General features: G+C 38.6%; 1 protein-coding gene across 2 annotated transcripts in view; it reads left to right on the top strand.

The window, feature by feature from the left end:
* slc25a21 (solute carrier family 25 member 21) overlaps positions 1–25,308 on the top strand; it is a 122,877-nt gene that overhangs the window by 82,011 nt on the left and 15,558 nt on the right. For both annotated transcript variants that reach the window (XM_023353241.1, XM_005799295.3), the window contains one exon: positions 6,596–6,679. In XM_023353241.1, coding sequence (XP_023209009.1) covers positions 6,596–6,679 — 84 coding nt within the window. The remainder of the gene's footprint in view (positions 1–6,595; positions 6,680–25,308) is intronic.

The raw sequence follows: 25,308 nt of genomic DNA, 5'->3' as shown, positions 1-25,308 counted from the left end.
AAGTTTTGGATTTCTCCAAACACTGGTGCAGAAAGAACCACAGTGTTGGCCCCCTGCTGCCTAAACCTAAAATATGCAACAGTGCCATCACATCTAGAAACTTTCACAGAAGGCAGGGGCATGTCACTGCCTGCTAAGCCGATGCTTGGACTTCTCACTGCCAAGCTGGAATTGCATCACAGTTGTCAAGCAATTTCCAGTGACACAACCTTTTGCTCGGAGGGCCCATCTGTTCTTCTGTTAATTAAATGAGAGTCGTTTTAAATATAGCATCGTTAGTTGGGTTTAGGTCACTTCTCCCTTTGTGAGTGCTTTTGTAAAAATCTGTGCATAAAGTAATAGACAGAGTGACAACAGTCTACACACATGAAAGAAATTCAGCCTTATCGTGCAAGTAACTGAAAAGAATAACAATGCCAATGTACGCTGCCTGCAGCACATCTTCCAACAAAAACTCGCCAATTTTGCCATGTTCAAGGCCCATTGTGTGCCTTTTAAGCTTGTTTAAAAACCCTTGCGTGGTTGCAGCTTACAAAGGGCTGCATCTCCATCTGGATCTGTAATACTTTTGCCAAAGTGAGAACAGAGACTGAAGGTTTTTATTTGTTTTGTTTTGTTTTATAGGATATTCAAGCAAAAAAGAAGCAAAGAATTCATATAACTTGGCAGCAATATAAAACAGTCATGGAAAATAAAATATGTGCAGATCCTTATTAAAGTTATAACACCTCTTATTTCATGTTAAAACCACAAACACTATTTTCTTTGTATAATGTGATAAACCAATACATTGTAATGCATAATTGTAAACTAAAATATTATTTTTACTCTGATTCATATTTTCTTTATTCAGATACCCCTAAATAAAATTGGGTACAACCAATTTCTTTAAGAAGTCTTCCACTTTGTAGGCAGAGTCCAAATGTATGTAATTTAATCTTAGCATGAATCTAGCTGTTCTGTGAAGACCTCAGAGTTAGAGAGTATTGGTGAACAAAAAGAATCATGAAGAAGAAGGTCAGGTTTTGAGCGTCTCATTGAGCCCTTATTTATTTAAAACATAAAACAGCCATAGCACAACTGCAAGCCTATCAAGACATGACCATACAAGTAAAATGAAAAGCTTAAGTCAGAAAAACAGTCAAGATGAACAACTGCTGAGTTGGGAGAAACACCTATTTTAAGTCGAGCCTCTATGAAACAATTGTAAGCCATTATTGAAAGAAAACCAGTGTGAAGTTCAGTTTGCAGTCTGCTACAAACCATGTAGTGGACACAGAAGATGATAGGAAGGACAACACTGAAATGTAACTTTCTGGTCTACATTGTAAATGCCAAGTATGGAGGAATACTAGAATTCTTTGCACATCGCCATGAGCGCACCTCCATGTTGTAACACGGTGGTGGTGGTATCAGAATCATGTAGTGAGAATACCTCTCTGATGGAAGAGTGTTAGTCGATGGGAAGATTGATGGAGGTAATTACAGAGTAAGCCATATACTCATTTTTTAAAAGACATCCACACCAACCCTGTTGAATCGGCTCAAAGAAGCAAGCTCAGGCCCATGTGATCATGTAGGTCTCAGTCCACTTCAAGAGAACCAAATGCAGGAAGCAGAGTGCAACACAGGACACTTTGGTTAAACAAAACACACTTGCCAGCAGAAATTCCCCATGGTCACATATGGAGGGGGGACATGTTAAAAGCCTGCAATAAAAATATGAAAGTATATCACAGTAAGTCCTCACAAGAACAACAAAAATGGCAGTGAGTTAAAAGAATTGAAACACTTATTATTATTTTCCCCTGAAAAACCAAGGAGAAATAATTGTAGGCAGTGACTTAAAGTCTGTGCAGTACTTACATGCTAGCGGTTCCACATATTTTATTATTGCTTTTATTTTTGGATTGAAGCACAGCCAAGAAAACCTTGCATGTTAAGCAAACTGCTCTCGCTGGTGTTAGAAGAAGAAATAGAGCCAAGGACTAGATGACAAGACTGGAGTTAAGAGTTCATACTTTTTAGAACTGGTAAAAAAAAAAAAAGAAAGAAGATACTTTAGTATTTTTTTCCTGGCAACATTTAAACATTAAAAGGCAGTGGGCCTACAATGGTTCCTTGAGGAACCATGCAATATAGAGGAGATACAGAAGAAATACATTACCCTAATTTAACAGTTTTGTAGTTTTTTTTGTTTTGTTTTTTTTACTAACCATAGCAAAATAAAATCTATAACAAAGACGAAACTAAGCTATAAAAGAAACTAACTAATCTACAAAGATGGCATCTGAAAAAGTTATTAAACATCAAAAAATATAATTTGGAAAGTGATATTATCCTTCACATCAACATATCTGCATTTAAAAGCCCTTCTAATTCCTGTTTATGGAAACATGCGTGCTAGTTGCCTTCTTTTTGGACTTCACAGTAGTAGCCTGCTGTCACATGAGCCCCAGAGTCCTGCAGCATTTCCTCACATCAAAGTGGCAGCTACTGTGTCGATCTTTACATCAGCAGCAGCAGCAACTGCAATTGACCTAATCTTATCGCTGTTACCCCACTTGTCCTGATTTCATCAAAAGTTATCTCATTAATTGCTAGTCTATTAGGAAAATTAATTTTCCCTAATAGAAAGTTAGTGATTTTGGAAAGAAAGCATTTAATGTCATTTTTAGTACGTTTCTTTCATTTTAAATGAAATGAACATTTTTGGTCATTGTGACCAAATTGTATTTGATGGAAGTAAGTAGAGGTGAAATCTGTGAATTTATTGTTCCGGATGTCCTTTTATGCTAACAAGTTGAATATGTGGCTAAAATCACTCGCTCATCAACTTAGCTGGCACCTACTTTGAACATTTGCAGAATTCAGCTCTAACATATTGTAGAGTTGTCTGTCAGTCAACAACTTTTAATGTCTAAAACATCTAGGTCTCCCTGTACTGTTTCCTGCTTGTCTCCAATAACACAGCCTTATCGCAAGTTACTGGGGTCATGGTATATAAGCAAACATCTGGAGGAACAAACTAGTCCCAACATGGTCATATAGGAAATGGGAGAAATCAATTTTAGCGGTGTGAGAGAGTCCAAAAAGACATAAGGATGTTGTCTTTTGAACAACTAGAGTAAATTATCCTTCCCTTTCAGTAGTCAAACCCACAGAGTTCTCCAAAAACCCGGGCAATGCCAAATTCAGAGAGGCAAAAAAAAAAAGTAGATGAAATCCAACTTGATCTGGTCTCATGATGCTTTGGTGGCCCTTCAAAAGTATCAGTAGATCATCCCGTTAGACTTTTTTTTTTTGTATGCAAAATGTGTTTGTTTTTTTTGTTTGTTTTTTTTTACTTAACAAACTAAACCCTTTATTAACCTTTTTTTAGCTTTAGAAATCCCAGTTTTTGGAAATATATTAAAAAGTTGAAATGTTATTTGTTTATTCTGAACTTCTAAGCAAACTGAATAGCTACAGAGTGGACTGTGGTAGTTTGCCACGCTCCTATGATAGAACATTTAGGCATTATTTACCAACTTTAATACAAAATGGTAGCAATTTGAGAAGAGGCGGTTTTTGTTTTATACCATATGGCTCACTGCTCTCAAAGGCTGGCACAAGCAGGGACAAAAAAGTTGCCACTAGGACTCAACTGGTTTTTGTTTTGCTTCTTTTGCAATGTCCATTTTATGGTGAATTTAAAGAAAATATGGTAGTAAAATTCAGATAATTACAGACATGAGGTAACGTGATTCCACATTTATAATCTGTGCTTAAATTAGGTGTTATTTTTACTCTGAAGCCTGAAGTTTAGTTGATCAGCTCTAATTAAACATTTAAATACAACAGAACTGAACTGGATTATTCTGCACTCAGCGGAGATTATTTACACAGTTTAAGATTGTGTTTGTTCTATATTTAAACACAAATGGGATTTTTAATGCTGTTTATCGGGACATGTTTATGTCAACAAATAAAACCTCAGACTAGTAAAACATAAACTAATTGACTAACTAAACAGATAGATTTTAACATTTTAGTTTGTGAATTGGTAAAACGAAATGAACAAATCAAAAACATCAAGAGCCTTTATGTAAAAAATCTGTTGAAAATCTTGTGTACCCATACAGTGTGCAAAAGTTTTTTTTATGGTACTATTCCTGCTAGAAGTGCCACTGAAGTGAAGAACTACTTTCTTATTTTCCTCAAAAAAAGAGCCTTTAGCAGTGACATGGGGTGCCAAATGCAAAGCACTCGGATTCACATATTAACTTTATTTTCCTGTAAAAAAAAAGACTTGTAATGATAGCAAGTAGATGGTGCTTTGTGATACAGATGTCAATTTGATGAGAAACAATGTATCTTGTGCTACAATATCTTGTTACACTCCCAGACTTAATTTAATAATGCTAAATGATCTGGTAAAAAGCGGTATGAACTTCTAAAGATGAGAACGTCCAGTCTCTACTTTTTTGTGTGCATAAATCTCTTTGCTGCCCCATTAGCCAGTTCAAATTCATGAATCATTATTGAGCTCCACCTCATCTTTTCAGTTCCTTAGAGCTGCCAGAGTCTGGGAGCAGACCACTGAAGTTCCTCAAACACTTTGTTGCCGTTTATAAAAAATACATAGAGTGGGGCTCTGGCATGCCTCTTTGCCCTAATTTACCTTTTTGACTTCTTGTGATTGCATACCTTTTGTACTTTTACAGGCACTAAAGGTCAGAGTGCTTGTCTTGTTCATGGAACCGCCAACCTGCCCTCACCTTCACCCTCACCTGGGCACCTCTGGGCCCGTAAAGCTAAAATACAGGGAAGGTAGAATGTGGGTGAAGAGGTCCTGGGAGATCATTTTGATAGACTAGCACATCTCATCACTTCGGAGTACACTGTGTATCTATCTTCAGTGACGGTTGAAAAGGATGCTGCAAACCGTATATCAGGAAAAGGCCCCAAGGTTTTTCTTATTCAGAGTTTATGGTCTATAACCCAAAAGCCATACTGAGGTTTGCTGTTCTTTACAGGAACAACATATCTTGTTACATCACATTGCTGACTAATTTTAACCGAAATCATAATCTTTTTGTCTTTGCAAATCAAAGGAACAGGAGATTCAGCTCGAATTGACAAAATATTCACATTATTGCAGTGAAAAGTAACATTAGAAGCTCCCTAGCCGGGGGCAAGACTGTTCTTCAGTTGCCATAAGTACTTCTACTTCACCCTATTATCTCCCACTCCTTGCGCCCCCTGTTTGGTCCCCGGCTTTTACAGGAGGGTAGAAGAGGGCCATTAGGAAATGAGTTGACCCGAAGGTCAAGAGTGGAGTCAGGGGGCTGGAACCGGACCAAGGCCCTGCCAACCTGACTTTTTTAGGGTTGGTTCGGGTCGAAGTGTGATGAGCAAGGAAACCAAGAGACTGGGGATAGGGTGTCTTCCAGACTCGACTAGCGATAGTTTGACTTTAAGTCAGATTTGACTTTGTTTACAAGCCCCAGTGGTCTTAAATCATCTGGCGCTTTACACCCTCTCCTATCCCGCTTATTTCCCTGTCCCCTCATACCGTGAGTCTTTCTTTTCTTCACTTTTAATGCGGTGTCAGACATCTATTTATTATGCCGTTTTTACTGGTTTTCAGAAACTTGTTACAAGCTATGGGGATTCCATCAAATAGGATATTAGGGACACCCCTCCAAGATGTCAATCTGTTAGTGATATGAAAGGCCGCTCACCCCACTAAACTCCCCCTTCGACTGAAACCCGGAGCTCTTTATGGCCCCATCAGGCACCCACATGGAGGACTTACCGCTGACCTTGTGACCAGGCAGTTGACGCCATATGAGGAGGGAATCTTTCTCTTGTCCCGTTACATCAGACATGTCTTTCTGTCCTCGCAGACTTGCTGACGTCTTTTTTTTCATTGGGAAATCATTCCCAATTCTTACTTTACCATATGTTCTGCTGTTCAGAACTATTGTAATTTTCTTGCTTTTTATCAGACCACTTTATTGAACTGATTTATTTGGTGATTTTTGTACTATCTGATGAAATAGTACAAATCTCTTTTAGTAACTATACAGGGAGCATAATTTCTGAGCTTAAAATAATATTCTTTCATATTTAAAATGCCTACACAAATCATATTATACTTTTATTAGGTATTACCTGCTTACAAAAACGCCCCCAACAATCCCCATCACATTAAAGGTTTACATGTAACTAAAGAGTTGTTGTAACAGGCTTACTGGCATGTTAGCAGTTGGTAAGCTTGCTGCGAAAACTCAGTGTTGGGGTGTAGGGTTACTAATTGGATCAGTTGGGTTAAATAAATGTTTGAGCGTTCCCCCGTACTAACATGACCTAAGGTTGCGAGTCTCTCATCTTTGCAGGAGCGGGTAGGGACTGGGGGGGTAAAGCAAATGAAGGAGAGGGGAGGAAAATAAAGTGGGAAATGAGCTCATTAATGATAACATCAAATTTGTTCAGTGTGTTTGACACATGTGTGAAAGTGCTTCCAGAAAAAAGAACAGCAAAAAGACATAACTACAGTAAAATCCCCAGTGACGGCTCAAATTTGAGTAAAAATCTTCTGTCCTTGCAGGTTTCAAATCCAGCGAGGATCAAGTGACCCCACCAGCTACAAGAGTCTAAGAGACTGCTTCCGCACGATTTTCCGCAGGGAAGGGTACGTAATTCCCAACCAGTTTTGACAATGACAGATCCTTAGAAATAAATGGATTTTTTAAATTGACATTTCTATTATGAAATGCTTATACAGCACCTTGAAAAAGACAGTCCAGGCCATCAATCACAGGTGCAAGATTTTTTTGTTTTTTTTGGGGGGGGGGGTGACTTTGCAAACAGCACATCTAGAAACTAGCAAAATAGTTCAACCTCAATCAGACTGGATGCAAAATGTTTATGAACATACATTTGCATGTCTTGCCACCAATTCACAGTTGGATTTTGATCTTGATTTTGACCTTTATAACACATGCATATGATTTATCCTAAAGTCCCGTCCTGAAACTATCCTGAAACCTTTAAATGCGTCTCTTCTCCAATACACCCAGATCAAATGAATGGCTCATTACCAGGCTTCTGCAGAGCTGAATGACATACCAGTGAGGGAATTCAGCTATTTGATTCAGGTGTGGTGGAGAAGGAATTCATCTAAAACCTGCATGAAAGCAGCTCTTTAGGACTGAACTTGCACACCCCTGAACTTAACCAATCCATTGTAGCTCTGGCAGTGTGTTTAGTTATCCTGGTAGAAGATGTACCCCCGGCCACAGTCTCAAATGTTTTTTTTAGCTGCTAATAGGTTTTCTTTCACACCACCTCCCATGTCTTTTGACTTGCTTTCAACAATGCCGTTTTTCTTGCTATTATTCCAAAAAAGCCACATTTGTGAAGTGCATGATTAATAGCTGACTTGTTGCCAGATTCTCTTACTTGTGCCGTGGATCTCTGCCGTTCATCTGCTTGACTGGCCTCTCACCTTAGTCATATCTTTGTATCTTTGAAATTAAATCACACACAAGTACGCTATCGATCTGAAAACATCTGTTGGAATTTTATATAGGCAAATATTTCAGATTTTCATATATGAAAAATGTTGCAATGGGAGACAGATTAAGAGGTATGCATACTTTTTGGAAGCGATTGTAGCTTGATAGCTGGGTCTGTAATTAGGGGAATATGTAAAAAAAACACATGCGTGCCTTTTAATTGCAAAGTAGCGATGTCTCAGAGATTAAAATCTTGATCATTCTTCTGTTCTTCTGGCTCGTCAACTGCTTGTCTCTGTCAAACACAGTCCTGAATATCTCCACGTTCACTATAGTTTGTGCCAGACGAGAGTAGACTAACTAATGACAGAGATCCTGCTGTGCTCCATCCGGCTCTGCTTTCCTCGTGACAGCGCTGTGAGACAGTGCAGGTGTAAGAGAAAGTGTTTGCCACTTGCTCTGTTTACGGCGAGTCGACAGCTTTACTGCGGATATAAAGTTGATCTGCTGCGAGGTGTGAGCAGGCAAAGGGCGATGAAAGGGCGGTTAGTGACAGTTGGCAATCTTCACTTGGCTGGCGTTCATCAACAACAGCTTCAGTCAGCCCCCCCGTCACTTGACGCACATTATTATTATAATATTTAACATCTTTGCTAGCACATGTTTTCTGAATTGGCTACTGGGGAAGTCGGTCTGAGTGAATTTCCAGAGAACTGTAATAGTGAAATGACTGCTATATTACATCATGTCCCTCAGATAAGCTAGAAAACTACGCTGACTTTGAGTTTATGTAGCAAAATAATGCCATGTTTGGAAGAGTCCCCAACGACAGTAGATCCACTTTCTTTGCTGGCCAAATATCTTTATAGTATATTTTTGCTCAGTCTGTAATAACTTCCCGGTAGCACGTTGTGGATCACCTCCAGGCCAAACCACTTAGTTATAATTATACAAGAGTATTATAGGCCCCACTGTTGTAGAATTATTATTAAAAATAAACATTTCCAGTCAGCTTATGGCAGCATTCAGCTAACACCAGACCTCACTCTGTCTGAGGTGAGGAAGAAGGAAATCTGAGCTTTTAGCTTAAGCTATGTCATTAAAATGAACAAAGACTTGAAAGACTACACATAAAACACAGGCATATAGGATTTGCTTATTCAAAGGAAAAAAACACATTTGAGCATTCGTTCTTAAAGTGCAAATTAAGAAAAACCAATCTGTGGGAAAAGAGTAAAAAAAAAAGTCACCTTTTTTTTATCACCTTATGCATTAAATCCTCTTACATTTGCTTGTAATTACTGCTGTTAATTGTTTGCGTCTGGAGTGAGACTAAAAATTAAATTTATGAGAACGTTTGTGAATATTTTCAGCAGGGTCACAAAATTGTTTGAAGTGCCTATGCATCATCTGAGAATGATGGAACTACAATAGAATTGTGATTAAAAGTTGGCATGGACTGGTATGAGATTCCCATGGTATGACAACCTTGAGTAAAAATACCACATTTAAAGTAGTAACCCAGAGATTTAAATTGAAAAAGGTTCAGCCTGGTCTCAGGTTTTATTTTAAACGGAAAAATCCGTCATTTTAAGTGCTGCTGCTGTTGAGCAACAGGTCGAATGACTGAAAGATAAGCAGCCGAGCTATAATGCCATCTATAAATATTGTTTATTGATTATGATACAAAGACACAGAGTATAGAAAGATTATTGTTGATGGGTGGTCTATTTTATGTATTCATGACATTATTTACTAATCATTTTATTTATGGTCTTGACTTAGACTTATGGTCTGAGACTCAAAGCTTGACTAAAAGAGCTTGACACACAGGGGGCAACATCGCTCTCTCCATTTATTTCCCATGGAACGTAAGCAGTGATGCAACAAATGCTTGTCCTCCTTCAACATGTGAAGTTTCAACACGCAGACTTCTGAAGCAACACAAGAAATTTGAAAAACTTTTGTTGCTGGTTGCTATCGTATCCTGAATGTCTGGAACCTTTTTCCTTTGCTGCTGCTGCTGTCCATGTCTTGAGCCCATAAGGAATCTAGACTTGACTTAGTCTTGCAGTCTAATGACTCAAGACCTGACTGAGACTGGTGGGTTGGGACTCAGTACTTGACAAAAAACACTTCTCTACCTTTACCTGGTTCTGCACCGGTTTGCGCTGGCCAGAATGATCTCCATTAGCAGGTTGTTTCCGTTTTTCATACTCGCTTCAGGTGTAGCACAAGCCGCGTCGAACAGGCTGCATTCGTTGATTGACCTGTGATTTAGTCACTGAAAACGCCAAGCAACATTTCAGCTACTGCAGGGAATTTCTACAAGAAAGTACTGAAATATCTGGGTTTATTTGAGTCGATCAAAACCACAACCTCAAGGTTATCCTCTGCTGAGTGTCATTGCTAACATCATCAGAGAGTCTACCACAGACCGTAACTGAGACTCGCTCTCCAACTCAAGATCTGACTCATGGTCTGTGAGTCGAGACTTAACTCATGGTACACTTGACCTAGACTTGTGGTCTGGGCTTAGAAGTGTGAGTTAGACTTGCATGCTAATGATTCAAGACTTAACTTAGGCTTTGATATAAAGCGGTGGTCTCAAACTGCTGTCCTTCAGGGCCAGAGTCCTGCAACTTTTAGATGTGTCCCTTGTCCTACACGCTTGGATAAAACTTTGAAACTGCCTCACTAATATGCAGTCAGGCTCTACAGAGCTCAGCGAATTAGCTTATCTTGGAGCCAGGTGTGCTGAAGCAGAGACATCTAAAAGTTGCAGGAGTCTGGCCCTTGAGGACTGGAGTCTGAGACCACTGTACTAAAGAGTTGACCTAGATTCACACTCTGAAGCCTCACAAGTCGACTTGGACTTATTCTTTGGGAATTAAATCTCATTAACAGCATTTATTTAATTTATTCAGTAATGAGTGCAAACTGAGATCTATTGTAAGCTACATATAACAACTTTGATGCAAATGCATAAGCAGCATTTTCTGTGAAAAGATGTGCATGAATTATTAGTCCCTTATCTTGGTTTACTGGTTTATAGCAGTCAGTTTGTGTTTGGTGTCACATCCAAAAGAGGTCCAAACAAATTTTTCTTCACCTGAGTGCTTTATTAAATGATTTTTGAGCCATTTCAGACTGAAATACCCTTATCTGGCCTTTTACATTTTATTATTTCACAGTTAAACATCCAGCACACTGTAGGACATATGTGCTGTTTAGACTTGACAATAGTTTTAATTGTGGATTTGGATTTTGAAAATCCTCTTGCCAAGATTAAAACCCTCCAAAGCCAGTAATATATAAAGTTTAGGAGTGAATAATTTAAACACGTATTAAGAAAATCTTTTTAAAAAATAAATAAATAAAAAGTACCTTAGTTTATTTAGAGATGTTAATTTTGTTCTGATTTTGTTAATACTGAGGCAAATATTGCACACAATCAATCTTCAAATTATTTAAATCACTTATTTAAAACTATTTATTGCTGTTGATTTCTTGTTGAATTACATGTTTCAAGAGCAGCAGTTGTGTTACTATTTTATCTGCACAGACAGGATTTCGCTTGAGTTACATAATTATGGTCATAAATTCTTTTATAGTCAAAGTGAAATTAGGCCTAAGAAACAATGGCATGGCTAGACAGCATAAATATTATAAATATTTTCACTCAATAGAGACGGGAGACTTGATTTGAACTCGTGTAGCAAAAAAGGACTTGTGAATATTTCTGCTTTATGCTAAAAAAATGTTTGGAAATTAGTGATTAAAGAGTGGTGAGCCTGTGTCGGCTAAAACAGAAGGCCATCAATTTTTACTTTCTTTTTATAGACGCACAGGATGTTTAAAAACAGATCATGTAGGACCACACCCCACCGCTCCTAACATTTTTGTGTCTTCCTGTACTGGTCTGTGTAAACCAGCAGTGGAAGCCTTAACAAGCGGGCATAAAATGGTGAATCAGTCTGAATATTTGCTCAGGTAGCCTGCCTGCAGAAGGCTGCGTAACAGACACGCTACTTGCTAATCTGCTTAACTGTACTTGTGAAACGGTGATGACTTTGTCTTACTTGTAAGGAAGTGAAACGTGTAGGAGTGGCAGACACCAAGCAGAAACAGGTGAGGGAGGGGGAGCATAGAGGTGCTTCACACAGCCAAATCTTTGGTATCTCATTAAAAGGACGTTAAGCTGTTGGAACAGTTTGATGGAAAAAAAATTAGCAGATTGAAAACAATATCTTTTTAAAACCTTTATTTCCCTTGATACCGGTAACTGGCCTCTGCCCATTTGGACCTATTGCATCAGGGTTAAGAGGGGATCTAAGGTTGACACCAGCTGGGACCACCCGTAACGGCAGTAAATACGGGTGGTATTTAATAAGCGTGTCCTCCAAATTAGATGAGAAACATTGTGTACACCTTGTTTTTTCCTGCACCTTTTGTGTACTTTTTTATGGGACCAAGAGAACATGTTAATTGTTCTCTCAATGTTATTTTGGTGGGGAATTTATGTTAGCCTTGAATAAAATAAGTCGGCCTGTCTTCTGTTTCGGAGAATTGTTTCCATTTAAAAACCACACAGTAAAATAAAACATTGCAGGTTATGATTTACAATTTGTATCTAATCAGATGCTTGAAATGTAATCCAGAACGTGTCGAAAGGTACAGTATATGCTCACATTGAACTTTTGCCAGAGGACTTTTGCCAGTGACTATTTAGTGTAGTCATTAGGATGTACAGTGAGTTGAAATATTTTTAGTAGTTTAGTGTATCCGCCTGGCCCACATCTGCTGAATTGTCCCTCAAGGTCAAGGTGAAAGTCGACCTTGGGTAATGGAAAATATTTGCAGGTGAGGCAGACACATTGTTTACATGATAAAATGTTCCCCGGGGTGGTTCATATTGCCTGGAAATCTTTTCAAAGCCATGGTGTGAAGCGTATATTTAAAAAAAAAAAACATTTACATTAAAACAATGCGTTTGCACAGTACACCTTCATTATTCACTGCTTTTCTTGATTGTTCTCATCAAGTGCAGTTCTGTCATTGGCACGCTCCTCTCCAGATGGATGGAGGCTGTTAAAAAAGGAAAGGTTTATGAAAATGAAAGCCAAATTATATACACCAGAACAAACAAACACAAACTCGCATCCATTTGGCTCTCCCCCGATGTCCCACTCTGTGCCATGAGGCCATTTGTTTAGAGGAGACAAAAAGAGACTTAGTGCGTACTTTACATTGACAATCAAATGAGGATTCAAATGACGGCCACTCACTGGAGTCCATATTTGTTCTGTAACAAATTTCACTCCTTCTTCATCACCCAGTGGCTCCCCAGTCTGACCACACCCGGGAAATCTGTGGCCACCATTTGCATGAACATAGAGAGCCGAGGGAAGGGCCTTCCGTCTGACTAAAATAACTTAACACTGACAATGCGAGTGATTCGTTTTTGTTTTCTACGTAAGAAACATGTTGGGATAAAATGATTAATTTTTACTTACAAAACAATTTCAGCGGTTGCATAAGAACGCTGCATAAAAAAAATCTACTATATAATGAGAAACGTATAGAGCCATTGTTCTCAAAGGCATATTATGTTAAAATGCCTCTACAGATTTAACCAACATAAGAAAATCCAAATGTTAAGAACTGTAACTTGCTGTGCATTTTGGAGCTTCACAACTGCATGTTTTCAGTAAACTCTGGATATGACATGAATTTATATCCCCAAATTATTAAATGTCAATCAGTGCCACGGAAAATAAATGGCGCCACTTGACTAGCTGCCAGTATCGTGTCAAGTAGCGTTGTGCCTATGTATTTCAGTTTCTCAAAACGTGTTTTCTTTTTAATATTTTAGAACGCCCTATAAAAAAAACATTGTGAGTAGACAGGTTTTCCAGGAACAGCTTGGAGTCATTTTCTGACAAAAAAAAAAAGTTAGAAATTGGTTTCCACAAAAAAATCTGATAAGGTAAAAGAAGTTTGACTGCTCAATTTACAGTGAGCTGCAAAAAAGACAATTTTAACATTTTGCCACCAAAAATCTTACATTATTTGATGTGAAAAAGTGCAGAAATCCACTAATCAATTAGGACAAATGGTTACCATGACGACTGTTGGTTGTGCACTCAATCTACATGGCTTACTTACATTGCTGAAAATAATTTATTGGAAACCCTTTTAGTAGTTTGGCTAGAGGAACGTACACAACACATCAACATGTTGGTGATTGTGTATACAGGTGGTTCCGGCGTAACGCTATGGTGATGCAGAATCTGGTCAAAGTTAAACTGGAAATGGTTACAGCTAAATATAGGATTATATTGGAAGAAACATTTTAAAGACCACATAAGACTGAAGACTGGGACCGAGTTTCACCCTGTACATTTAGCCAGACAGCTACAATCAAATGATGATGATCGAAGCACTTTTATGTGCTGTGTGACTAATCTGACAAAACTTGAACTATTTTGCAAGTGAGCAAAATTCTCTACCTCTACTTGTGCAGAGCTGATGGATACATCTGCCAAGATACTTGCAGATGTCTCTGCAGTAGGAGGTGATTCAAATAAGTACTTGCAGATCAGTTTTGCTTGTGCAATATTGTTCAGTGGCATATGGAAAATTAGCTATTAGTGCATTTGCCCTTAATTTGCAGGACAGCATCTACAGGCTGAGAAAGTCAATGCCAAACATGTACTATCCCATGTGGACTATTTGACAATCCAATCTTGACTCCTTACTGAATGGGAGTTTGGTTGATTTGCATGTGCTACACTGTAAGAGGAACTGATTAAATGAGGTCTTGGCCAGAGTTCAGCCAACCATTTGGCACTTTTTGTGGATTGGCCGGCTGAGCAAGTAGCCACAAGCCAGTTGGATTAGCTTATACACAGATCCCCATTCACTGAATAAGGAAAAGGGAAATTTTTTCCTGTATTAAGATTAAGTTCTTCCTAATAAATGCTAACAAAATGCACAACTTTGAAGAACACACAGAGGTTTGTTGAGATCAACTGAATTGTCTGAATTTAGTTAAAAATATCTCATGCTAATTCAATACCTTATTTATATCTTATATCACCACTGACTGAGCCCATTGTGACAGTTAATCCATCAACTAGTTAGTGCTAGGCTAAACAATTTTTTTCATACTTAGTGACGCCTTGTAAGAAAATACAATTCCTGGTCCAAATTGGCCTGTACTCATTACCACAGTTGTTCTAGTCTATAGAACAGGAAGTGCAGCTCTACATCAACTCAGCTGTTGCAGGTTTATTAGTGTCTTTAGCACATAAGGAATAAGTTGTCCTGAAGTAAGCTTGGACAAAACTGATTTCTGGACTTCATCTGCAGATTGTTTTATCTGAAGACTTAATTTCTCTGAACACGTTTAATCCAATTCAGTTTATTTGTATTGCGCCAAATTCAAAAAGAATCACGGGGAACTGTATCTTGCGATGTTGACCACTTACTAGATGCCACTGGTGTGGGATGTTTTATTGAAAATAATAGATATGAGTACTTCTTTGATGTACTTTGATGTACATCAAAGAAGTACATCAAAATACTTCTTTGATGTAAGTTATTACTTTCTGTCCTGCACAAATGTATCCTTTATGGAGAAGGGGTGAGTAGAAAGCTTAATCAGATGACTAGTGCTCTAGTAAGATGACACCAAAATAAAACTTTTTTGCCATTATGCAAAATGAGGATTTTCATATCTGCTAAAAAGGGACATGTGTGGCAGAAAACTAAAACTGTACAATCTCTTGAAAGCATCATCCCTATATTTAACACCTTCAGGTAAATATGTGACCTCTGAGTAGAGCATAGTCTTGTTGAATAAACAGTACATAGAAATTTATTTTCCTAAATGATTCCTATTATTAGTCCCTGGTTATGATTCTCTAAATTCTTGGACATTAAGTTTTTTTTTACTCCACATAAATCCTGCTGTTGTCACGTTCAACCTTATGAACAATGTGTCACATTCACTACCTAAAAATATCCTGGCTGGCTCCACTTAATGACAAGTGCTTTGATAATTAGTTGCGGTTCACTGCAGTTAATGGAAGGCGGCGCATCTTCTTTGGAAATGTAATGGCCCGTCTTCGTCTGGTTATATTGAGTGGAAATATGCGCCAGCAGCAAAAATATTTACACTCGTTCTGAATCAGCCAAGATCATCTCTGGTGACTTGCAGAGCGTGTTGTCACAACAGAGCCAATGCAGCCTTTCACAGGATGTAGTCGGTCACGCCGCGTTGTCCTCTCCGTTCACGAGCAAAGATCATCTGTTTAGAGGTTCTTCGATCTCGGTTTACAGGAAAATCCTGTATATTTATTGCCACCTTTCAGCTGACTCAAGGTTCAAAGTCAAGACTTACTTTTAAATTGCTTGCTTGATTAAAAGTTCTCTACCAGCTATATATTTGTCCACCACTCAGAATCAGGGCCAGAAGAGAAAATCATACTCACCATTGACCGAAATCCCTGCGCTACATTTTATAATGCCAACACTATGAACCTATTAGTTTCTACAAATGTTAATATTCATTCACTGCACAGCAGCAATTCATATGGCAATGTAAAAATGCCTACATGATTCTGAAAATTTTGGGCAAAAGACTCTGAAGTTGCTTGAAAAAATGTGTTGTCATGTTATAGGATTCAGTTTGGCTTGATCATTATTTTTATTTGTCATAAGTGCCATCTAGAAGAATTCATGGTGGATTCTATGATGTTGAGCTATCCTTCTCCTCCTGGGGCTAAATGTCCCCAGACTATACCCTTTGCATCTCATTTATCCAAGGAACAGTATGCCAGAGGTTCTGATCTTTGTTCATATTCTCTCAGGCAAACTCTTACCTAAGAGAGTAAAGGTTCCTGCTTACGTTCCTCCTGTTAAAGGACTTGTCTCTGTCTTATGGTCACAGTATACACTTTTATATCAACAGTAGGAACAAGCTGGTGGTCAGATGATGACATATGATTTCTGGAGGCTTACTCTAGCATGCTGCAGTTTTTTCTAGGGTATTTGCTTGAACTGTCAGATCTAGAGATTTTGGCATTTCTCTTTCATTTCTTTTCTCTACCCATATACGTTTTTCATGCAGTGGGATGGCTGATGTTGTTTTCTGAGACCCTTTTGAGTCCCTTTCTATATTCTTTTAGCTAAAAGCTCTCAGATACACCATGTTCACTCTCACTTCAACCGTCAGGAACACATCAGACTAAAGCTGCTTCTCGCCTGTCAAGTCCCAGTCTAACCAGTTAATGTATGGTTTGGGTTTCATCCCAGTTTGTAGTAGCTCCATTACGGTTTGCTCTTCACCATTGTGGGCGTGAATATGGGTGGGCCCTGATCGCAGCTGTGGTCAACTCTCCAATGATGTTGCTGGCCCAAACATAATGAACTGTCCAGATTTATTTTTTTTTAGCACTTCTGTTTTTTTTTTTTTTAGATGTGCAACCTTATGGATTTAGTTAATACAAAAGACATAAAGCGATATCCAGGCATGAACTTTATTGGAATTAAAAGAAAAATGGCAAACTAATACAATCGAGTCCCTGAGTTTCACACCGATCGGCACAAAACTGTAACTTGCTCCGACAGAACGCTTACCAGAGCTGCGCAGTTCCTCACTTCGTCATCGCGTGCCTGTTCCTCAGATGAACAGATTAAATCACAATCATTCTGCTACCAAAATGTTGACACATGTTCCTTGTGCTGCTCAAGATTAAACTCATAATTACGCTCCTCCACACTGTCCTGATGGCAGACGGCATGTCCGCTAAAGGCTACGGTGGATTAAATGTCCTACTTTATTCTTAACTGAAATGTGTTTTTGTTACATTTCAAGCACGTTTGAAACATATAGGCTGTCATAGGTCTACTCGTTTCTTTACATGACTCATATGTACAGGCTCATTCAGTAAATTTTAACATTATTGAAAAGCCTTTTTACACATATTATATAGATTATTTACACCAATGGATATTTGAAAGCCTTTATTTGTGTTAATCATGATCATTTTCCACTTACACCAAATGAAAACATGATATTTAAAATTCTAACATCACTGATCACACCAATAAAAAAAAAATGTTTCCAAAAATGAAAATGCTGGCTTAATAAAAAGTCTGTTTAATACATGCTTAAAGGTTATTGTTTTCATGAGGTACTTTTAATCTGACAAACGAGACTAATTGGGACATAGGTTTTAATTTATTGAATATCACTGTATTGTTATTATTAATATACAAGCAGGATATTTGGAGGTTTGGCTCATTTGGATAAGACCTAATTAACAGGGAATCCACTGAGAGAAGCTGCGTGCGCATCAATACAGGATGAATTGTGGTCTTTGACCAGTGACATAGACGAGATATTAAAGGACTTTTTTTATTAAATCCAGGAAGTATTTTTATCACAAGCATAGATGGGATGTGATATTTAGATCTTTTTTTAATACAAGTAAAATATGCATATCTTTCAAAAACCTCAGGAAGCTTTAAAGGCTGCAGATGAAATGTGTGTTTCCGATTTTCCACGAATGGAATATCTGTATGGTCACGGAAAAATACTCCATTTGTGAATGTACAAGGAAGTGTTCGAATATACAAAGCTTTTGACAGCATGTTTCCATAGCAACAGACTTGTTTACTGTTAAGCACTGATTATTTCCCACAAGTTAAATTTAGTTCATGTTTTTCACGCTACCATATAAAGCACATCTTTATACTCTGTATATTTTGAACCTGCAGGGAAAAAAAAGTTTTAAATTAATTGTTTTTTTAAATGCACAAGGGCTTGGACCTGTTTGACCTGTTTGACTTAAAGTCCATCCCCTTAAAACAACATTTAGGCATAAGAGCAGGGCACACACAGGTAGCTGTCTGTTGCTGGTGACAGATTGTTATCAACACAAATGCCAGCAACCTAAAAAACGGTCTGATGATTAGTCTTTGCTGTGTTTCAACATGGTGGAGTTCAAGAAATACAAAAAGTTACACTCCGAGATGCTAGAGGAATTTTAAATGGTATGTTTGCATACAAAATATACCTAAATTAGCTAAGTACCTCTATCATTTTTGGCACAACACTGTCACTGTAAACCTTACACAAGTTCCAACATATGAACTCTTCTTACCCATGTTTTCACCAAGTCTGAGGCTGTGGGAAACGCATGTGTGTGCACTTCTAAATGTATACGAAACACCCTTTGTGCTCCCTTAGCAAAACAAACCATTGCATTATCCCCTGAAATATACAACATGCTCCGACCTATCACTTGGCTCCATTCAGTAAAAAGAGTACATTCAGTTTGAAATAAAAATATAATAACCCTCTATGGCATGACTTTTTATTTTTGTGGGGAAGAAATATTTTCCTGCATTCTTTGGGAGCTTGGTGGTCCCTAATTACATGTCAATCATAAAATCGGACTCTGACACCTCCTGGAACCAGATTTGGGTTTGTTGCCTCAGGGTAACATTGGTCTAGAACACCAAGATTGTCTACACTGATTATGAGAAATGAAATACAAATCAAACAAAAACTATATTCATAAAAGAACTATTTTTTGGACAAAAATATGTCAAAAATCATGCCCCCCAAAAAATAAAATAAAGGAGCAATGTGAGGTACAGCTATGTGGTTTGTTGCCTGAGGGCAACGCCATGCCATAGAGGGATAATAATTGCAATGGCTTCTGAACGTCAATCTAACTAGCATTCTGCAAACGGCTCAACTTAAAACTGATTCATTTCAAAATACAGCCTTCGTCATACGCAGGCATACATCTTCATTTTCTGGCTCAAAGCGTGCTTTAAATCAGTGCTGGCAAAGCCAAGTTGGAAATATTACTCAAGTTGTACAGTTAAACGCTTTTGAAATGTCCAGTATATCATATTCTGAAAGTACTCTCGAATCGTTTCCTCATCATACACCTGAAGAACTTGTTTACTTAGGTTTGTGGTTTGAAATATGTCTCAGTTGTCATGGCTCCAAGCCGGCATAATTTACTTACCGTTTGTCTCTTGTTAGCTAGAGTCGAAAAGAAATTTAATGTCCTCGGCGGCTCAAGCCTGATGTACAGTGAGGAAAGTTAGAAAAGTAGGATGGAATAATCCATGTCATGAGTTTTAAAATAAATATTATTTATAAAGCCTCTTATGCCTTGTATTACTTCATTTTGATGTTTCAGTTGGAACCTCTGAATGGAGAGTCAAGTATGGCATTCAGTGTGGGTGATTATTCCTTTTTCTCAAGTACCACTTATTGAGGTTTCTTTGGAGTTGAAGTGAATACAGCTGAGGACCTGAGGAAAGGCAGTCCAGAGACTGAAGTTATTTATATGAGCAGGTTCTGCCACCAAAGACTCACTGTTCAAGAATGTCACGGACAACTCTTGAGAACTGGGTAATGTGCTTTCCAAATTCAACGAGTTTTACCTGCCTATAAATTGCTTTCTGAATGAGGAAACAGATCCGGCTATAGCAGTGAAAGCCTCATCAGCATTGAGAAGCTTCGCTGTCACTTTTCACATCCAGAGAAATGTTCTAGATAAGAAATGGCCATGAATTATGAAAAGGGTCTGATTAATTTTACGAAAATGAATATTTTTGTATTGATTGAGAGCAGTATGAATCATGTTTGTATAATACAAATGAAAGAAGATAAATGGTTGTTTTTGTAAATACTCCTTTTAGATACTTTTATTGTATTTTGAGAGATGCCTTTCACATTTCCTATCGAGCAAATTTTGTTGGTTGAACAAAGATAATTTTGAATCTTAACTTGCCAGAAGTCTGAATCATTTTATGCATAACTGTAAGATATACTGGCACAAAAGGTTTTCCATATTTAAATGATGCAGAGGCATCAGATTCTTAAATATAGGCTGTTTGCAAAGTGAAGATTGCATTAAATATTGGTTGTTTATTTTGAAAGCTCTTGGTAAATTTGATTGAAAGAAAAAGTGAAAAGAGCCTAGTATTGCAGGCATTGCTTATTCAGTTAAAAACATAAAATACTTTTAGATTGTTCCAACAGATGATGCTCCATATGCAAAGGTTGGTGAATTCAAATGAACTCTGAATAAGACCTGTCCTTATTGTTGTAGGGGATTGTGCAGCTCTGCTTTTACACTGAGGGTGAGAGGAGACACGAAGAGTGCACGTATTCAGAGCCAGCACTCTGAGATAAAAGCTAAATACTCTTGTGTTCGTTACCTGAAAATAATGGGATGTAGTTATGTTCAAGGAAGGATGAGAGTTTCTATTTTTGTTCTGTTATGAGCTACTTTTGATCATTTTCCAACCTGATTAAATCAAACTTTAATTCGTCTTTTTATCTTCAGTAGAAAATGCTGAATTATTTGACTGTCTTTTAGAATCAAACATTCAGATCACTTATTGAGTTGGAAACCCCATCCTGAATGTGATTCCTTCCTGGTAGTTAGTTGTTTTTCTGATCCAGAGGATTATCTTTTTCTCATGAGAGCCAGGAGCTCAGTAGGAGGAAATATTTAGCTGCATCTCTGTGTTACTTCTGTATCTGCTATCTAGGTGGCGGCTAAAATGTCATATTTAGATTGACATTAGCGGTTTTCCTTTTGAAGAGGAAAACCGCTACCTTTAGCAGAAAGAGGTACAAACTACTTCCATATGCACGACTTTATAAGCGTTTTGCGTATCACATAATTAGTGCTGTTTGTGTAGTGGATAAAGTGCAGAGATGGAGCAGCTGAGTGAAGTGCCATCCTTCAACTGGTTCCTTGTTGCAACTAAATGCCATGTTATTGTGTCAAGCTGTGTTTGGTATTCTACATTAAACTGAAGAGCAAATTGTGTCTCACAATTTGGACTACGGGCAGCAAAGTTCCTAAATATACAATCTAAAATTGGTTCTTGGCAACATTTTCTGTTGATTTAGAAACTTTCCTGGTGTCTGAATGAATAATAGCACATCGTATAGAAGTTTAACAAACACAAAACAAATCCTCTAAATGGTCAACTTAGACAATAATGAAAGAAAAACTGAAAAATGTCCCCAAAAAGCCAGTAAATATTGCTTGGCGTCACTTCTCTACCCTTATTTTTTTATAATTAGTTAACTTTATATGTTAGCACAGTAATGTTTTTGTTGTATTGAAAGCATGTACAGTACAGACCAAAGGTTTGGACACACAGATGTGTCCAAACCTTTGGTCTGTACTGTACATTTATGTTGAAAATACAAGGAGTCCAACATCATCAATCAGACAAAATCTCAGAAAGTTTAACAGTCCCTCCAGAAAGGTATGGTGTTGCAGTCGCAACTATTAATGCAAATTCAGTCGTTATTCGCAAATTTTGTGTGATCTTCCAATTTTCACCAATCATCCTAACATTTACTGTATTTCATTCTTTTATATTTTGACCAAGCTCCTTAGCCTCTCTTCTAATTTAACGTCCTGTTTCACAACACATCCTCAAGATAAAAGCATGCGTGATGCTTAACGGTAATATTTGTCTTGTTTTTTTTTTTTATTCATTTGCTTTACAAAAAAAACATTCTGAGATGTAGCGATGGTGGGTACGTATGGTCCCCTCCACTTCCTGTATCCGTCCTCTCTGGCCCTTGCACTTTTTTCAGCGGTTACAGCCGTTTAATCAGTTAAGATTCGGTAAAGGGGTTTTCAGAGCTGTCTTTGAATACACCACGAGTGTACACATGCTGACGCCGGTTACACTTGTGGATCAGATCACCGAGGGGAGGGCTGCTGCCGAGCCCGAGCTGCACAGTCATCTGCGTCATGACCAGCAAACAGCCAGAGCCAAAAGGCAAAAAAAAACAAAAAAAACTTTGCTAACTTTCCAAAAACCCCAAGTTGACTAATCCTGCTGCATGCAGACAATGACGATTACTTAATCCATGCCAGTATGTCATAAGCTTGTTACCAAGAATGCTGATGTTATTGTTACCTATTTTAACAAACAAGTCTACAAAGAAGAGCGTGTCAAAATTCCTCCACAATGATGTGAAAGACTCAGTACCACTAATAGCAAACATTTGATGGCCGTTGTTGGGTGGCAGAAGCGTTTCTTAGGTTCAGATGGATTTTCTCCTCATTAAAGGAAATACTAACTACAAAAATACATTTTGTTTTTATGCTGGTTATTAGAATTAGAATTTGTTAGAATTTGTTTAATGATCTTAAACAATTAAGTGTGACAGGAATCAAGTCACAGAACACAGCAAAGGTATGTGGGGCTGCATCTTGTGCTATGATGTCAGGCCTTTTTACGAGTTACCAGGCTTCATTTGAATACATCACAAGACTTGAAGAGTTCATGTTATACCAAAGAAGAAATGCCCTTTTAAAATATGTGGTTCAACAAGACCACCACCCCCCAAAGCGCCAGTGAACATCAGAGACAAACCAGATTAACATTTTGTTGTGAGCAGCCCAATCCCTGGGCTTTAATCTAATGGGAACCTCATGGAGGGACGTTAAACCTGATGCTTCTTCAGCAAAGCCTTTCAGGCAGGAATACCTGGACACAGGTACCAGAACATGTTTGTAGCATATGTGGACCAGTTCTTCAAAACAGTGATTGACTAAATATTAGCTCAGCAGTCTACAGAAAAGCTAAGTCTTCTAGCATTATTCAGCTTATAAACTCAAATGTTAAGGTTTATATACACTGCTCAAAAAAATAAAGGGAACACTTAAACAACACAATATAACTCCAAGTAAATCAAACTTCTGTGAAATCAAACTGTCCACTTAGGAAGCAACACTGATTGACAATCAATTTCACCTGCTGTTGTGCAAATGGAATAGACAACAGGTGGAAATTATTGGCAATTAGCAAGACACACTCAATAAAGGAGTGGTTCTGCAGTTGGGACCACAGACCACTTCTCAGTACCTATGCTGTCTGGCTGATGTTTTGGTCAGTTTTGAATGTTGGTGGTGCTTTCACACTCGTGGTAGCATGAGACGGACTCCACAACCCACACAAGTGGCTCAGGTAGTGTAGCTCATCCAGGATGGCACATCAATGCGAGCTGTGGCAAGAAGGTTTGCTGTGTCTGTCAGCGTAGTGTCCAGAGGCTGGAGGCGCTACCAGGAGACAGGCCAGTACACCAGGAGACGTGGAGGAGGCCGTAGGAGGGCAACAACCCAGCAGCAGGACCGCTACCTCCACCTTTGTGCAAGAAGGAACAGGAGGAGCACTGCCAGAGCCCTGCAAAATGACCTCCAGCAGGCCACAAATGTGCATGTGTCTGCACAAACGGTTAGAAACCGACTCCATGAGGATGGTATGAGGGCTCGACGTCCACAGATGGGGGTTGTGCTCACAGCCCAACACCGTGCAGGACGCTTGGCATTTGCCAGAGAACACCAGGATTGGCAAATTCGCCACTGGCGCCTTGTGCTCGTCACAGATGAAAGCAGGTTCACACTGAGCACATGTGACAGACGTGACAGAGTCTGGAGACGCCGTGGAGAGTGGTCTGCTGCCTGCAACATCCTTCAGCATGACCGGTTTGGCAGTGGGTCAGTAATGGTGTGGGGTGGCATTTCTTTGGAGGGCCGCACAGCCCTCCATGTGCTCGCCAGAGGTAGCCTGACTGCCATTAGATACCTAGATGAGATCCTCAGACCCCTTGTGAGACCATATGCTGGTGCGGTTGGCCCTGGGTTCCTCCTAATGCAGGACAATGCTAGACCTCATGTGGCTGGAGTGTGTCAGCAGTTCCTGCAAGATGAAGGCATTGAAGCTATGGACTGGCCAGCCCGTTCCCCAGACCTGAAACCAATTGAGCACATCTGGGACATCATGTCTCGCTCCATCCACCAACGTCACGTTGCACCACAGACTGTCCAGGAGTTGGCGGATGCTTTAGTCCAGGTCTGGGAGGAGATCCCTCAGGAGACCATCCACCACCTCATCAGGAGCATGCCCAGGCGTTGTAGGGAGGTCATACAGGCACGTGGAGGCCACACAATACTGAGCCTCATTTTGACTTGTTTTAAGGACATTACATTAAAGTTGGATCAGCGTGTAGTGTTATTTCACTTTAATTTTGTGTATGGCTCCAAATCCAGGCCTCCATTGGTTAATAAATTTGATTTCCATTGATGATTTTTGTGTGATTTTGTTGTCAGCACATTCAACTTTGTACAGAACAAAGTATTCAATGAGAATATTTCTTTCATTCAGATCTAGGATGTGTTATTTGAGTGTTCCCTTTATATTTTTGAGCAGTGTATAAAAAAAAAAAATCCACTCCATTTTCAACAACCCTGTATTCCTCCATTTTTTTCATTTTCTGTAGACTGGTATAGTAATTAAAATTTTGATGTAATGGCAGGATGTTATTTTTCATTTTCCTTTACCTGTATCCTCTTTTATCTTTCCATTGTTAGTTTGCCAGTATTGTAGAAGTGCTGTTCTCCTTATTTCGCTTCAAATCATCACCCTTATTCTATAGTAATTATCTAAAGAGATCCTTGGATATTTATAGTGCAGGTTAAGCCTACACTTTACTCACAAACTTAGAACTATGACTTGACCTGACCTGAAAATTGGACTGTGAGAGGAAGATGCTCAAGCTTTCAAAACAACTTTAAATTCTGCAAAAATTCTGCTTTTGTAACCAAGTTCTCTTTGCTCCACCACTAAGCTTCCCATTGACATTTACTAGCTTCTGTTTAAATCTGTGCTATATGTACAGGAATTTTCATGCTATAAGGAAATGTGTTTGATCTAGATTTTAATCCGT

This window comes from Xiphophorus maculatus, chromosome 19, assembly GCF_002775205.1.
Source record: "Xiphophorus maculatus strain JP 163 A chromosome 19, X_maculatus-5.0-male, whole genome shotgun sequence".
Taxonomy (NCBI): domain Eukaryota; kingdom Metazoa; phylum Chordata; class Actinopteri; order Cyprinodontiformes; family Poeciliidae; genus Xiphophorus; species Xiphophorus maculatus.
This window is presented reverse-complemented; position numbering and strand designations above follow the sequence as displayed.